Source organism: Abramis brama, assembly GCF_963993115.1.
Source record: "Abramis brama genome assembly, chromosome: 11".
Lineage (NCBI taxonomy): Eukaryota > Metazoa > Chordata > Actinopteri > Cypriniformes > Leuciscidae > Abramis > Abramis brama.
Genome location: NC_139973.1, coordinates 32627791 through 32641515, shown reverse-complemented (window position 1 = coordinate 32641515; position 13725 = coordinate 32627791). Strand labels below are relative to the sequence as shown.

At 34.9% G+C, this 13725-nt stretch overlaps 1 protein-coding gene across 1 annotated transcript; it reads right to left on the bottom strand.

The window, feature by feature from the left end:
• Positions 1 to 372: 372 nt before the first annotated feature.
• slc15a1b (solute carrier family 15 member 1b) lies at positions 373 to 12853 on the bottom strand. Its single transcript, XM_084129867.1, has 23 exons — positions 12743 to 12853; positions 12474 to 12505; positions 12228 to 12312; positions 11872 to 12013; positions 10023 to 10142; positions 9716 to 9815; positions 8183 to 8273; positions 7974 to 8057; positions 7775 to 7857; positions 6384 to 6470; positions 6158 to 6247; positions 6000 to 6044; positions 5858 to 5890; positions 5446 to 5534; positions 5277 to 5358; positions 4958 to 5077; positions 3396 to 3527; positions 3218 to 3264; positions 3032 to 3136; positions 2798 to 2912; positions 1399 to 1536; positions 1204 to 1311; positions 373 to 1098 (listed from the first exon to the last, which is right to left on the bottom strand). The coding sequence occupies exons 1-23, from the start codon at positions 12747 to 12749 to the stop codon at positions 877 to 879; spliced, it is 2157 nt and encodes a 718-aa protein (XP_083985993.1). The 5' UTR covers positions 12750 to 12853; the 3' UTR covers positions 373 to 876.
• Positions 12854 to 13725: the final 872 nt, after the last annotated feature.

Here is a 13725-nt window from a genome sequence, read left to right as displayed (position 1 = left end):
ATTAACAAAAATGTGATTTTATCAAAGCATTTTGATTGTGAGGCACAAGCATGGTAGCTATATTTATTTTTATTGAAGCACTTCATCAAAAGTTGATTCTTTCATAGCATATTGAACCCAATATAGTTTAAAATCCATTTACAGTTTTACGTAGAAAAAATAATTTAAAAATACATCCAGGAAACACTGAACTCTAATGCTCATAGTGGTATGCAAGTTATTAGGCACGTTATTATTATTGTACCCCATCAAATGATGCAAATCTATTCACAAAATAACAGCATTAACTAAAGTGAAAATGAATTAATTCACACAATACTGTCTTACCCATTACTTGGTTTAGATGAATGGCTATTTATACAAATTATTTAGAGGCATAGAATATTTTCTCTAAGATTCAAACCACAATTACAGAAACAGCGCAAGTGTTGTATGAACTACAACAAGATGGAATCGGCATTCAAAATAGAATCAGTAGCGTACTTGTGACAGTGACGTACTTCCAGTTTTTTCATGATAAGGGTAAATTGCATTGTATTTTTTTTTTTTTGCCTAAAAAGAGCATCAATTGTTTCCACTCTCTTAACTGATAGTAACATAATACACTTATAAATAAAACCCGCCTGCAAAGGCACTGACACACGGCCACTTTAACATTGATCTTAACAGTCTGATACTCTCTGAAACCACCAAACCTGCCCTTGGTCGGTGTCCCAAACACCATTCAATTTTAGATAGAATTAGCTTTTTCTTGGGCTGATTGTCTTTCCTGCAATAAGAAATCCAAGCCTAACTGATAAAAATGGTGAATCAGTTCTTCGATCAGTAGTAAATGGAACACCAACACTTTTAAACCACAGATAAGATGCAATGTGTCTAGATCTTCGTTTGGTTGACGTCTGCGTTCTCGCCGTGTACGTACGCCGCATTGTCTTTTGTCGTCATTTCAAGCTCTTTCTTTTTCTTATCTTCTGGCTCGAGCTCCATAAATTGAGCCTCGATTTCTGTCGGGTCGATGTAGGTGTAGAAGTAAGCCATGATGGCAAAGATGACGCTCACGGCCACCAGGAGCGACGCGAACAGCAGGTATTCCGCCCACTGGAATGACACATACATTCCCATGAGCTCGTAGCAACACGGATGCCAACAGAAGTGACTTTTGACTAGGATTTTATAATAAATGAATAAAAAGCAGTGGTATACCTGATCTGGAAGTGAGCCGGCCTCAGCCACGATGAGCACAACGATGTTCCCCACAGCAACAGTCAACAGCCAACCAGCCTGGAGGACTGACTTCATATTGCTTGGTGCCTAAAAGGGAGGACAGCCAAGTTATGAGACATAATGTAAAAATTCAAGTGTTTCTCAATATCGAGAGTTCCAGAGAGCACTCCATACCTGTGAATAGGAGAAGTCCAGACCGGTGACAGAGAAGACCACTTCTCCACAGGTCATCAAAAAGTACTGAATGATCTGCCAGGCCATGTGGATGCCGTTCGGCTCGATCTCCTGCACTGCTTTAATGCTCTCGTGACACTGCACACAATCAGACATGGCTCCTTTATTTACACTTTCGAGATGAACAACAAAACAAAACATTGCTAGATCTGCTACTTAGTCACTATAGGTACAGTAAGTCAACAGTAGTTTAACGCTGTGCTTCTCAACCTTTTTGACCTGAAGGCCCCTCATAATCCAACACAATATTCAAAGGCCCCCTAATATCAGGTAAGATATTTACTCGGGTGTACTTATGACAAAGCTGCTTGTTTCTAAGTTTGTGTGTGTGTGTGTGTGCGCACATTTATGTATATTTGTGTAATTATCCACAATTCATTTTGTGATTACAAAAAAAAAAATACAAATTCTAAAAAAGATATATGTTTGCAGTTTACATCTTGATTATATGTTTTAGCATTCCAATTAAGTTGGAATATTTTAACGTCAATAATATTAATATAAATTGTATTTATAATAATATATTTAAGTCATCCTTCAGCCCCCTTAAAAGTTAGCTCACATACATATATGTATACACAAACTTTTATGTTAGATGCGATTTGTCGATTTGACAGCGCTATATACACACCATTCAAAAGTTTGGGATCTGTACGATTTTTTGTTTGTCTCTTATGCTCACCAAGGCTGCATTTATTTGATCAAAAATACAGTAAAAACAGGAATATTGTGAAATATTATTACAATAACTGAATAACTTTTCAATTTTAAAATGTAATTTATTCCTGTGATGGCAAAGCTGAATTACTCCAGTCTTCAGTGTCACATGATCCTTCAGAAATCATTCTAATATGCGAATTTGCTTCTCAAGAAACATTTATTATTATTATAAATGTTTTTTAGGATTCTTTGATAAATAGAAAGTTCAAAAGAACAGCATTTATCTGAAATAGAAATATTTTGTAACATCATAAACGTCTTTACTGTCCGTTTTGTCAATTGAATGCATTGCTAAATAAAAGTTCATTTAAAAAAAATAATTCTTACTGACCCCAAACTTTTGAACTTTCTATTCACTGTTGTTCTGGACCCCATTGACTTTCATTCTAAGGCCAAAAACAGTTGACTTCAAAATATCTTTTGTGATCTGCAGAAGAACTAAATAATTGCTTCTACTGCTCTCCTCATTTGTGAGCCACTTTGGATAAAAGCATCTGCTAAATGTAAAAGTAAAAAAAACTAAATGGCAGAATTTTCATATATGGATGAACTATTTCTAGTCCTAACCATTCCTAATAGTGTTCACACTATAATCTGTGGCTGTAAAATTGTGACTTACAGTGTCTCCAAAACTGAAGTTGCCGGGGATCAGGACTGTGTAGGAGCTTCCAAAGCCCAGATGCATGATGTATGAGCACTTCTGTCCATCTAAGTTCACAATAGTAAAGCTGGTTCTGGGAAGGGGACATCAAATCAGTGAAGAAAAGCAGCCTAGCAACTTGTTTGCCCTGCAATTGTATCTGTACGACAGCTATTGTGTATGTGTTATATATTTGTACACAGCAGCACGTACTTGCCATGGGAAACCATGAAGTATTCTGATCCTTCCAAGGGAGAGAGTAAAGCCACCTCATCCGACTTTGTGATGTTCAGCTGAGCGCTAAAGCCATTCACAAACCTAAAACATATGTTTGCTGTTAATAAATTTGAATTTGCCACTAATTTTCAATGTTAAAAAATGATTCAAAATGCACTAAACCTGATGGCATTCAAGCCTTGGCCCGGTTTCTCACGTGTGTCATTGAGCTGTGAATGAAAATAAAGTGTTGATTAGAACACATGAACATAACGCCACAGTTATAACTACTGTCCTCGTGACATTAAAACAACAAAAATAGTCAACAGATATGCAAGGAAATACCAAGATTAGCACTTACAGTTGCAAACAATCCACGAGCGTCTATTAAAACTGTGTGCCTCATTTCCTTCAGGAAAGAGCCTGTAGTGTCTATTCCTCCAACAGAGACTGCAACGTTCATTGTGTCAAGTGTCATGTATTCATTTGAGGCCTGGGGGAGCACAACAACATAGAAGAGTTTACAAGATGTTCATGTAGTTTAAATACAGATCTATACTGTAAAAGATAACTGTTGGTTTAACTTAAAAAAGTAAGTTACCTGGTTGCCTTAATTTTGAGTTCATTGAAATTAAAAAATTTGAGTTAATACAAAGAAGGAGATTGGTTTAATCAACAGAATCTCAAAATATTACGTTATCTGAACCACATTTATTATCTAAGTTGATTTGACAAAAGAAAAAAGTTGTGATAAATCATAAAAATATTTTTTTACAGTGTAGTTTTCACAACATGAGCATATTGTTTCTTCAACTACAGACATCTTTATGTCTCAGGGGATTGATTTTTATGAAAACGAACAGATCGCAAGTTTTATTTTTGAAATATTGGGACAGATTTTATTGTGTTTTTGAAACACAGTCTCTTATGCTCACCAAGGCTGCATTTATTTGTTCAAAAATACAATAAAACAGTTATATTGTGAAATATTATTGCATTATTTAAAATAAATGTTTTCTATTTGAATATAATTTAAAATGTAATTTATTCCTGCCATGGCAAAGCTGAATTTTCAGCATCATTACTCCAGCAGTCTTCAGTGTCACATGATCCTTCAGAAATCAGTCTAATATGCTGATTCGCTGCTTCAGAAACTTTTCTTATTATTATCTATTTAGAAAAATAGATATTTTTATGGAAGAAATTTGTCATGAATAAAACGTTTTTATATGAAATGTAATATAAATATAAAACAGAATTTAAAAGAAAATGTTAAAGTCTTGTAAAATACATCCTTGTTGAATAAAACTAATCATTTCTTAGAAAAAGAAAATGTTACTGACCCCAAACATTTGAACAGTAGTGTATGAATAATATAAATAAATAATTCTTAAAATGAAATAAATATAAGACATTTAATATATATATTTTTTTTAAATATCACATATTTTATTCAAAATTATTGTAGTGTGAACCATAACAAACAATTGTGACTCTAATAAAGTTTAGTGTACTTGGTATTTTGTGTCAAATTACAAAAAGATTTTGGGAATTTTTATTCCCAATGTTTTATTCCAAAAATATAAAAAAATGTAAATGTTATTTCCACCACAGAACTCAACTGAATAAATAATTTAAGATGTGGTGGAAATGACACTATGGTCTGAATTTTTATTTAGTATGGAAAAATATAAAAATGACATTTCCCCTGTGATGTTTGCATATTAGGCATGGCAGTAGATTCATTAAGAAATACTAGTGAGAGTGTAAAAAGTTTCTGAGTTGTCTAAGAGACTATAGTGCCAAAATTCCCATAGTTTAAGAGACACACATTGACCCATATTTTCTTTTCTTTTAATTCTGGTTTTCAAATTCTTTCAAACACTGTTTGGTTCAATTTGATGTGCAATTGTGTGGACTTACATCAAAACTAGGGACATCAAACGGTTTTTGTCCCTCCACTATAACAGGCAGAGATGTGTTCTCCAAATTCAGGAACTTCACCTGGGTTTCAGAGCTTGATGGGAACTTGGGGATCGTTTTCTGTTGGATTACGAGACATTGGTTTTCTTAGCAAAGAACAAACAGAATATCAAATGCTTTGTGATGATTATAGTGCCAGAAAGATAAGGCATAAATCGAGCCAATAAGCATGAAGCACCGATAACAATCTTCAAGCTAAACGAAACATCAGGTGAGATGTTATTGCAACATTTCTGCTAAGGATCTGTTTGATACTTACGTCAATTTGAATCTGCAAAAGAGCAGCAGCCACAAACGCTAACGCCGCAAGCAGCATACCGACAGTCATCCTCCGCAGGGGCCTGGAAATAACGTCAAATCACACAATCACATAACATGTCGTGTCGCAATCACGAACGCAACTTCAATACCAGTTGCCCAGTACTTACGTGAAGTTAATATGGCACTTTTTGATTAGTGGGTAAATTGCAGAGTCCATGATCGGCACCATAATCACAATCAGCACGGGATTCACGATCTGCACCAGAACACAAATCATCACATCAGTGTGAGTACAAATGCACTATTAGAATATAGAATATTAGAATATATACTATATAAGTGATGGCTGCTGAAAATTCAGCTTTGACATCACAGAAATAAATTAAATTTAGTTCATAATAATATTTCACAATATTACAATATTTACTGTATTTTTGATCATAGTAAATAAAAAAATAAGTACAATGTAATATCATCACATATTATCCTGATCATTTCATATCCTGTTATTCAGGACGAAATGATAGTAAAACACAAGTATCAACACAAAACAAATGAATTAGCATAAATCGGCCTCACCTGCATCTGATCTGGCTGAATTATAAACGCTCCCTGTATGGACAGAGAAAGAATAATATAAAATATTGCAATATAACTGCACTGATATGTGCATTTTAGTTTCCTTTAAAACAACTGAAATCCAAAGCTTTTTCGAACTTACAAAGTTACCGTCCATCGTGGTGGCCTGAAGAGTCCAACGGGAGCCCTGGAAAGACAACGCGGCTCACATTTAACATCAAGCCGGAAAACAGATGAGTGTTTGTGTAAGAACACATTGAGTATGGCATTTGTAGCATCATTGTGTGTTTGTGCACTGACCTGCTGGTCAAATAAAGCCCAGAACATTGGCAGAGGAATATAGAGGAACAGCACCTTCAATACCATCTTCACCTGAGCAATCAGGAGTTTCTGTAAAGAAGCAGAGACGGTGTCTCATTACGTCAGTATATCGGTCAACCGTCAAGGTCTTCGTTATGTCTGTGTGGACATCTTCCTGTATTTAAAAGTTTGCTGCATATTGTCTGTGTGATGTTATGTAACATACATCATATTTCTCATTCGCCCAGTCCATCCAGTGCTCTCTCTTTGGGTATTGCTTACTGCGGTGTCTAAAACGGTTTTTAACTGCAAACTGTAGAAGAAAACAAAAACAACAATCATCTAGTTAGTTACACCTTTCACATGTGACTTGATGTTGCATACCACAACAATTACACATGTAAGGGATAAACCGTGGATTATCCCACTTATACTATGGTCATTTGCCAGCATTGACAACTCAAAGCTGTCACTGATGTTTGGAGCGCAATATTTGACAGGAAGGGTAAAGTTGATGGTTATTTTTCATCAGTTACAGCTTGTTATATCTAGAATTCTGCCCACTTTGAATCATAGAGATAAAGTAGTGCGTAAGATTTCATTTATTTGAATGAATGAGTAATAACATTTATTTAAATGAATTAGAGAGGTATAAGTGGGATAATCCACGGCTAGCTGTGCATTAATTCACTTCATGGTTGTGAATATATATATGCACACACACACATACATATATATATATATACATATATGCACACACACACACACATATATATAGAGAGAGAGAGAGAGAGAGAGAGACAGAGACATATAAGTTACATAGGGCCAGATTTACTAAACAAGGCAAATTAGAAAATTGTGATGACGCACAAATTAAAGAACACAGACGCAGCCAGATCATTTCCATAATGACCAACACAATCTTGGTAAGAACAACGCAAATTAGCGTCTGGTTTATGACATGCTTTTTTAGGGCATTAAATAATGGCACAAATACCAGTAAATTGACTAGCGCAAACCTTAGTAAATCACCTTGCATACTCTCCTCCCATTAATGTTGTGTCTGAAAGAGAATTAGAAAATTCTCTATGGGCCAGATAGAGGTCAGCCGTAAAAATGACCCTGTCCAAGCCCTTTCAGTGCTAATTTTTCACTGCGCGTCTTTAGTAAATACTGACAATCGTTTTTTTAACGCCAAAAGAGGGTTTGAAATTCAATGCACTGATGTTTGCCTACAAGAAAACCACTGGGTCTGCACCAAATATCCCTAAACTAGCTAGTTCAAACTTATGCGCCCTCCATAAGCTCCATAAAATAAAAAAACCCTTGTTATGTGTTCTGTGCTAGACTAACTGAGACTTGTTACAGCACTTGTATACTGCTCCCTCTTTGCTGGTCTGATTGCTTCTATTGTTCTCCTAATTTGTAAGTCGCTTTGGATAAAAGCGTCTGCTAAATGATTAAATGTAAATGTAAATGTTTGCAGGCCACTAAATCTGGCCCATAATCTATTAATGGAATGTGAACTGTAATTGAGAAGTCTCATTTGATCACTAATTTTTCCAAAAACTTTAACACTATTTCTTCAAGTAAATATAATGCTGTCGGTGCTCTTACTCCAATGCATTTCATGACTTGTAGTAGGATGTTGCCCTTGGGGGATTCCATGATGTACATGCTATGGCCTGCGACGAACGCAACTGCACAGAGAGAAAGAGAGAATAACTTCAGTCGCTCAAGGCTTCCATCGAGTGGTCATACATGGTATTGCACATGTCAACATAAATAAGAGTAATTGAAACCTGCTGTAACTTACCAAGAGCAACCACCATGAGAGCTGCAGGGACCCCAAAAGCCAGCGGGAAACAGCTCCGCTTTGAGTAGATACCACAGTCCTGAGCTGAAAAACACAACAAATATACACAAAGACAAGATAGATTGTTTTATGTGTATTTACCAATGCACCATGAAAAATGTAACAACAAATATAAAAAAATGCTATTCTGATTTGAACAAAATACATACATCTCAGAATTGGTGTGATGAGAGTGGAGAGAAGACTGCCAGCGTTAATGGACAGGTAAAATATGGAAAAGAAAGTACTTCTTTGTTTTTCCTGAAATAAAATAAAAATAATTATTAATATCACATATATACATATATTCAGTCCTATTTTTTCTTTGATGTTTTGAGAGTTTTTATGCTCAACAAGGCTGCATTTATTTGATTACAAATACAGTAAAAATAGTACTATTCAGAATTATTATTACAAGTTAAAATAACTGTTTACTATTTTTATATATTTTAAAATGTAATTTATTCCTGTGATGACAAAGCTCCAGTCTTCAGTGTCACATGATCCTTCAGAAATCAATCTAATATGCTGATTTGGTGCTCAAGAAACATTTCCTATTATTATCAATGTCGAAAAATATTGTGCAGCTTAAGGATTTTTTTTTTTTTTTTTTTTTTGATAAATAGAACAGCATTTATTTAAAATATACGTCTTTACTGTCACTTTTGATCAATGCATTCTTGCAGAATAAAAGTACACTGTATACCCCAACAATTAGGTAATCACTTACATCAACATTTTTAAGTTAAGAAATTTAAAGCAGGACTTGCAGATTTTTATTTTGTACTCATACATTTGAATTACTCTTAACTTGAAATATTTGAGTAAGCTAATTCATGCATTTAACTGATCATAATCTCAACTTAATTATTTTTAGTAGTGGACACTTAGCTTTAACTAGCTATTTCAATAAATGCTAATTTGCTAATCTTGCACAAAAAAAAAAAACATTATATAACTCTTAAATTTAGCATTTACTCTCCCTTTTGAGTGTCATGGCAAAGCATGCTGGAAAATGCTCAGCCCAGTTTCAGTTAAATTTAAGCTTGTCTAAATAAAAAGAAACAAAAAATGTATAAAACTCAAAACAATGAAACAATTCAGATTACTTAAAAAGTGTCAGTGAACTCAAAAGAAAAGGTACATTCTAAATACTCACAAAAGTTAATTTGATTGAACTAATTTGTTTAATTTAAGTTTGCCCTACTCAAACCAATTAATTGAGTGTTAGTGTTTACAGTGTATTCATTTCTTTCAAACAACAATAATTCTGAACTTTTTCAGTGTTGGAAAAGTACCCCAGAAATGTGTACTGCCTGAAAACATGCAAGCGTGTGTGAACCAAAATGTTACAATATGAGGAATGTTGATGTATTACCATAATAGATACATACGTGTTTCTCATACTGTAACATTTGGCTTCAATGTGTCCCAGCATGTTTCACAATCTGTTCAATGGCCTTTAGACCTCACGTCCTTGTGGCAGGGGCGGAGGGGGTGTAGGAATCTACGTGTAGTCACTTCATATCTCTATTTGTTCATCTCTAACACTCAGTATCAGAGACTTAACCTTGAGCTGATAACAGCTGATTTACACTGACACAAGAAAGTGCTGCTGAATTCAGTTCATCCTCTTTAATAACTGATTAGGGTTGGGTGTGTGTCTGTTAAATGCATGTATATGTGTGTGTGTGTCCACATGCCTGGTGATCTTCAAACTGATCTCCTCCAAACGCTGCCACACAGGGTTTAATGCCTCCTGTTCCCAAGGCAATGAGGATGAGTCCCAGCATGGACAAGGCACTAAGATAAGAGAGGAAATTTAAATTTGCACTAAAGACACTCTGATCATGCAAATCATGTGATGAAATAAACCAACAATAGCAATGTCAGTATATTTAAAAATGTGGCACCTAATAAAGAGCATGCTATTTGTTTTCTTTGGCTCATATTCACAATAATATCATCTATTTCCAAATTGTTAATGATAAAGCATGTGGTATAACTCACACATGAAAGGTCATGTTGTCAGGAACACCGTCTCTATTGGTATCTGTGATGTCATGGATGGCACTGACAGCCATGACCACCTGGCCAATGGTGTACACTATGGACAGGTACACGATAGTCCTGTGAAAAGTCGAGATGAGGGGTAATGTACAAATACATATCACACATAAGTCTTTTGACTATGGGTACTTAGTAGGGTAGACCATGTACAGCTGGAACAGAGGGACAGTTGAAACACCTTAACTTGCGCGCACAACACTCCTTAACCGAGATATTTGCTCCACATTTGCATAGTCATTTTCTAAGATCAAAGAGGATGCATGTGTGGAGTAAACATCCTATGACTTTTCCCTAAATAAACTCCTAATTACTGCTTATTAATAGTTAGTAAGGTAGTTGTTAAGTTTGGGTATTTTTGTAGGAATTGGATAGGGTTAAGGTATGTAGAATATGGTCATGCAGAATAAGTACTAATTTATGTATAAGTACTAATAAACAGCTAATATCCTAGTAACATGCATGCTAATAAGCAACTGGTTAATAGTGAGAATTGGATCCTAAAGTAAAGTGTTACCAAAAATTGAATTAAATTATTATGCAAATAGAGTTATTGATAATCATTTTAAATGTAATAATATTTCCATGATTGTTTTAAAATAAATGGCAATTATTTAAGTTTTAATTCCACACTTACTATTTGCCACACAGTGGGTTTTAAAATACACACACTACCATTCAAAAGTTTGTTGATGGTTAGATATTTTAACGTTTTCGAAAGAAGTTTCCTATGCTCATTTATTTGATCAAAATACAGTAGAAATATTCTTACAATTTAAAAGAACTGTCTTCTATTTTAGTATATGTTTAAATTAATAGTTTAGCCATGAAACTCTATTCACGAATACCATTTCCCTTTATGACCTCGAATCCCTGTGCGCTTTGCAAATTCTTATTCTAGCTCTCCACCTCCCCAACACCACCTGCCTAGATCTGCAGGAAACTGCTATTACTCCAGTCTTCAGTCACATGATCTTTCAGAAATCATTCTAATATGCTGAGTGATTTGCTGCTCAAGATCAATTCTTATTATTATCAGAACAGCATTGTTTAAAGGAACACGCCGACTTTTTGGGACTTTAGCTTATTCACCGTATCCCCTAGAGTTAGATAAGTCCATACATAACCTTTTCATCTCCGTGCGTGCCGTAACTCTGTCTGGCGCACCCACCGCTAGCCTAGCTTAGCACAAAGACTGGAGGTAAATGGCTACAGCTAGCATACTGCTCCCAATAAGTGTACAGTATACGGTTAGAAGATGGCTGTGTCTCATGTGACCTTGTTATTCGTACACGCTGTGACTATACAAATCACAACATGTAAATAGGAAAATGTTATTTTGTCACTTATTGGGAGCAGTATGCTAGCTGGAGCCGTTTACCTCCAGTCTTTGTGCTAAGCTAGGCTAGCGGTTGGTGCGTATAGACACAGAGTTACGGCACGCACGGAGATGAAAATGGTATGTATGGATTTATCTAACTCTGGGGGATACGGTGAATAAGCTAAAGTCCCAAAAAGTCGGAGTGTTCCTTTAAAATGGAAATATTTCGTAAGAATGTAAAAGTCTTTACTTTCACTTTTGATTACTTGAATGAAAAAAATAAATAAAAAATCTTACTGACCATCAACAGCCATGTAGCTGTTTTGAAATTTTAGGCAAACTGTCCTTTACATTGATCATCATAGCTAAGGTCCTTAGAATCAAAAAGACCCTGACTTGGTATACTGCATATGGCATTCCTAATAGGAATAGTATAGTACATTCCATTTTGAACATAATTCTAAAACTCACTTGAACTTGCCCAGCCACGAGTCTGCAATTATGGCCCCCATGATGGGTGTTAGGTAGCACAGAGCCACGAACGTGTGGTAGATGGTGGTGGAAAAATCATTGTCCCAACCGATAAAATACTTGAAGTACAGCACCAGCACCGCTGCAAAACAGAGAAAGGAAAGAAAAGCACAGCAAGAGATGGATGGAAAATATTAAGAAGGAAAGGAATAGAGATAGATGGAGGGAACAATGTGAGATAAGAAGAAAAAGAGTCAGCTGTGTGAGACCATCTATGCAGAATTTTGCAGGAACAAGTAAAACAGAGATGAAAGTTGACATTATTTCACGTGTGTATGTTTTTTGTGTATTCTTACCCTTCATGCCATAGTAGGAGAACCGCTCACAGAACTCATTCACCACAATGAAAAATATACTGACAGGATATCCCAAGCAACTTGCCTACAATGAAAAAAAAAAATCACAGCTTAATTAAAATATTTCCTAATAATGTGCTCTGGCATATTAGTATTATAATAGGTTTTATATGATTATACTATAAATACACAATGCTTACTAATTATGTGTTAATGTGTATATACATGTATAATATAGAGTCTCACCCTTTCTTTCCTCTCCTTTTTTCCCTCAAAGTCTGCAGAAATTATGTAAAATGGAAATGTCATTAAAACAGTCCTAATATGGATTCAATTTGAATTGAGTTATTTCAAATGTCTTCACAATGTAACATATACTTGCACAAATTGTGCATCATCTGTTTAAGCAAAGAATACACACATTCACTTTTCTTTGGTATAAATTCAGATGTACGAATCCAAAGTTAACAGGAATTATTATTATTTTGTGCCCATAAACATCCAGGTTTACTCACCTGCCATGATGACTGAGGCTGCCTTCTAGTCCTCTTGTAAAGAATATCCTTTAATATAGAAATGCACACTCACTCACACACTCACTCTCTCTCTCACATACACACTCACACTATCTGGGACAGACAGAGATGTACTCTGACGGAGACAGGTAACAAGGTTTTATAGACTCTGGACAATAAAATGTTTCCTTGGCCACCACTGGGTTAAAAAAAGACTGAGGTAAATATTTATGACAGCATTTGTGACCTGTGACTATGTGTGTGTGAATGAGTGGGAGGAGGCAATTGACGAACAGTTTAGTTATTTATGGCACTCTTATCAAGTTATACAGTCAATCAAGTGATAGGACTGTTTGGCCTTTGTAATAAAACAGGCAAGTTAATGAGTAATTAATATAATTATTTTTTCATCATTCCAAAAAAAAAAAAAAAAACTATATAAAAAAGCACCAAACATCATTGTTATACATATATATATGTATAACAATGATGATTAGTGCTTTTCTATATAGTTCTTTTTTTTTTTTTGGTAAAATCAAAGATTTAAACATGAAACAACAAATAAAGTTATTTTTATTTATTATTTTACATTTAAAACTCATTTCAAGTCATTAAAATACACCTTTCTGTTGTTAATATTGTATCTACCCAATAATAATTCTGTTTACCTTACAAAACCGAATGAAGTTTAAATGGAGGCTGATTTAAAATAATATTTAACTTTTCTATCTGAAACAGCTTACTCTCAGCATGTTGATTAGATATGATAAATAATGCTGCCGCATCAAAACATTCCCAACAACACATCACATGATTGTTCTAAATACCCCCAATAATGCCATTTATCACGTTGTCTAGAGAAATCCCCATAACATAGACAAACGCAGCCGCTGCATACACAAGTCCCATTTACGTTATGGGATTTACTGACTGCTAAGTTAGAGTGATGTGAATGACACTTTCACAAAGCACACTGTCAGCTG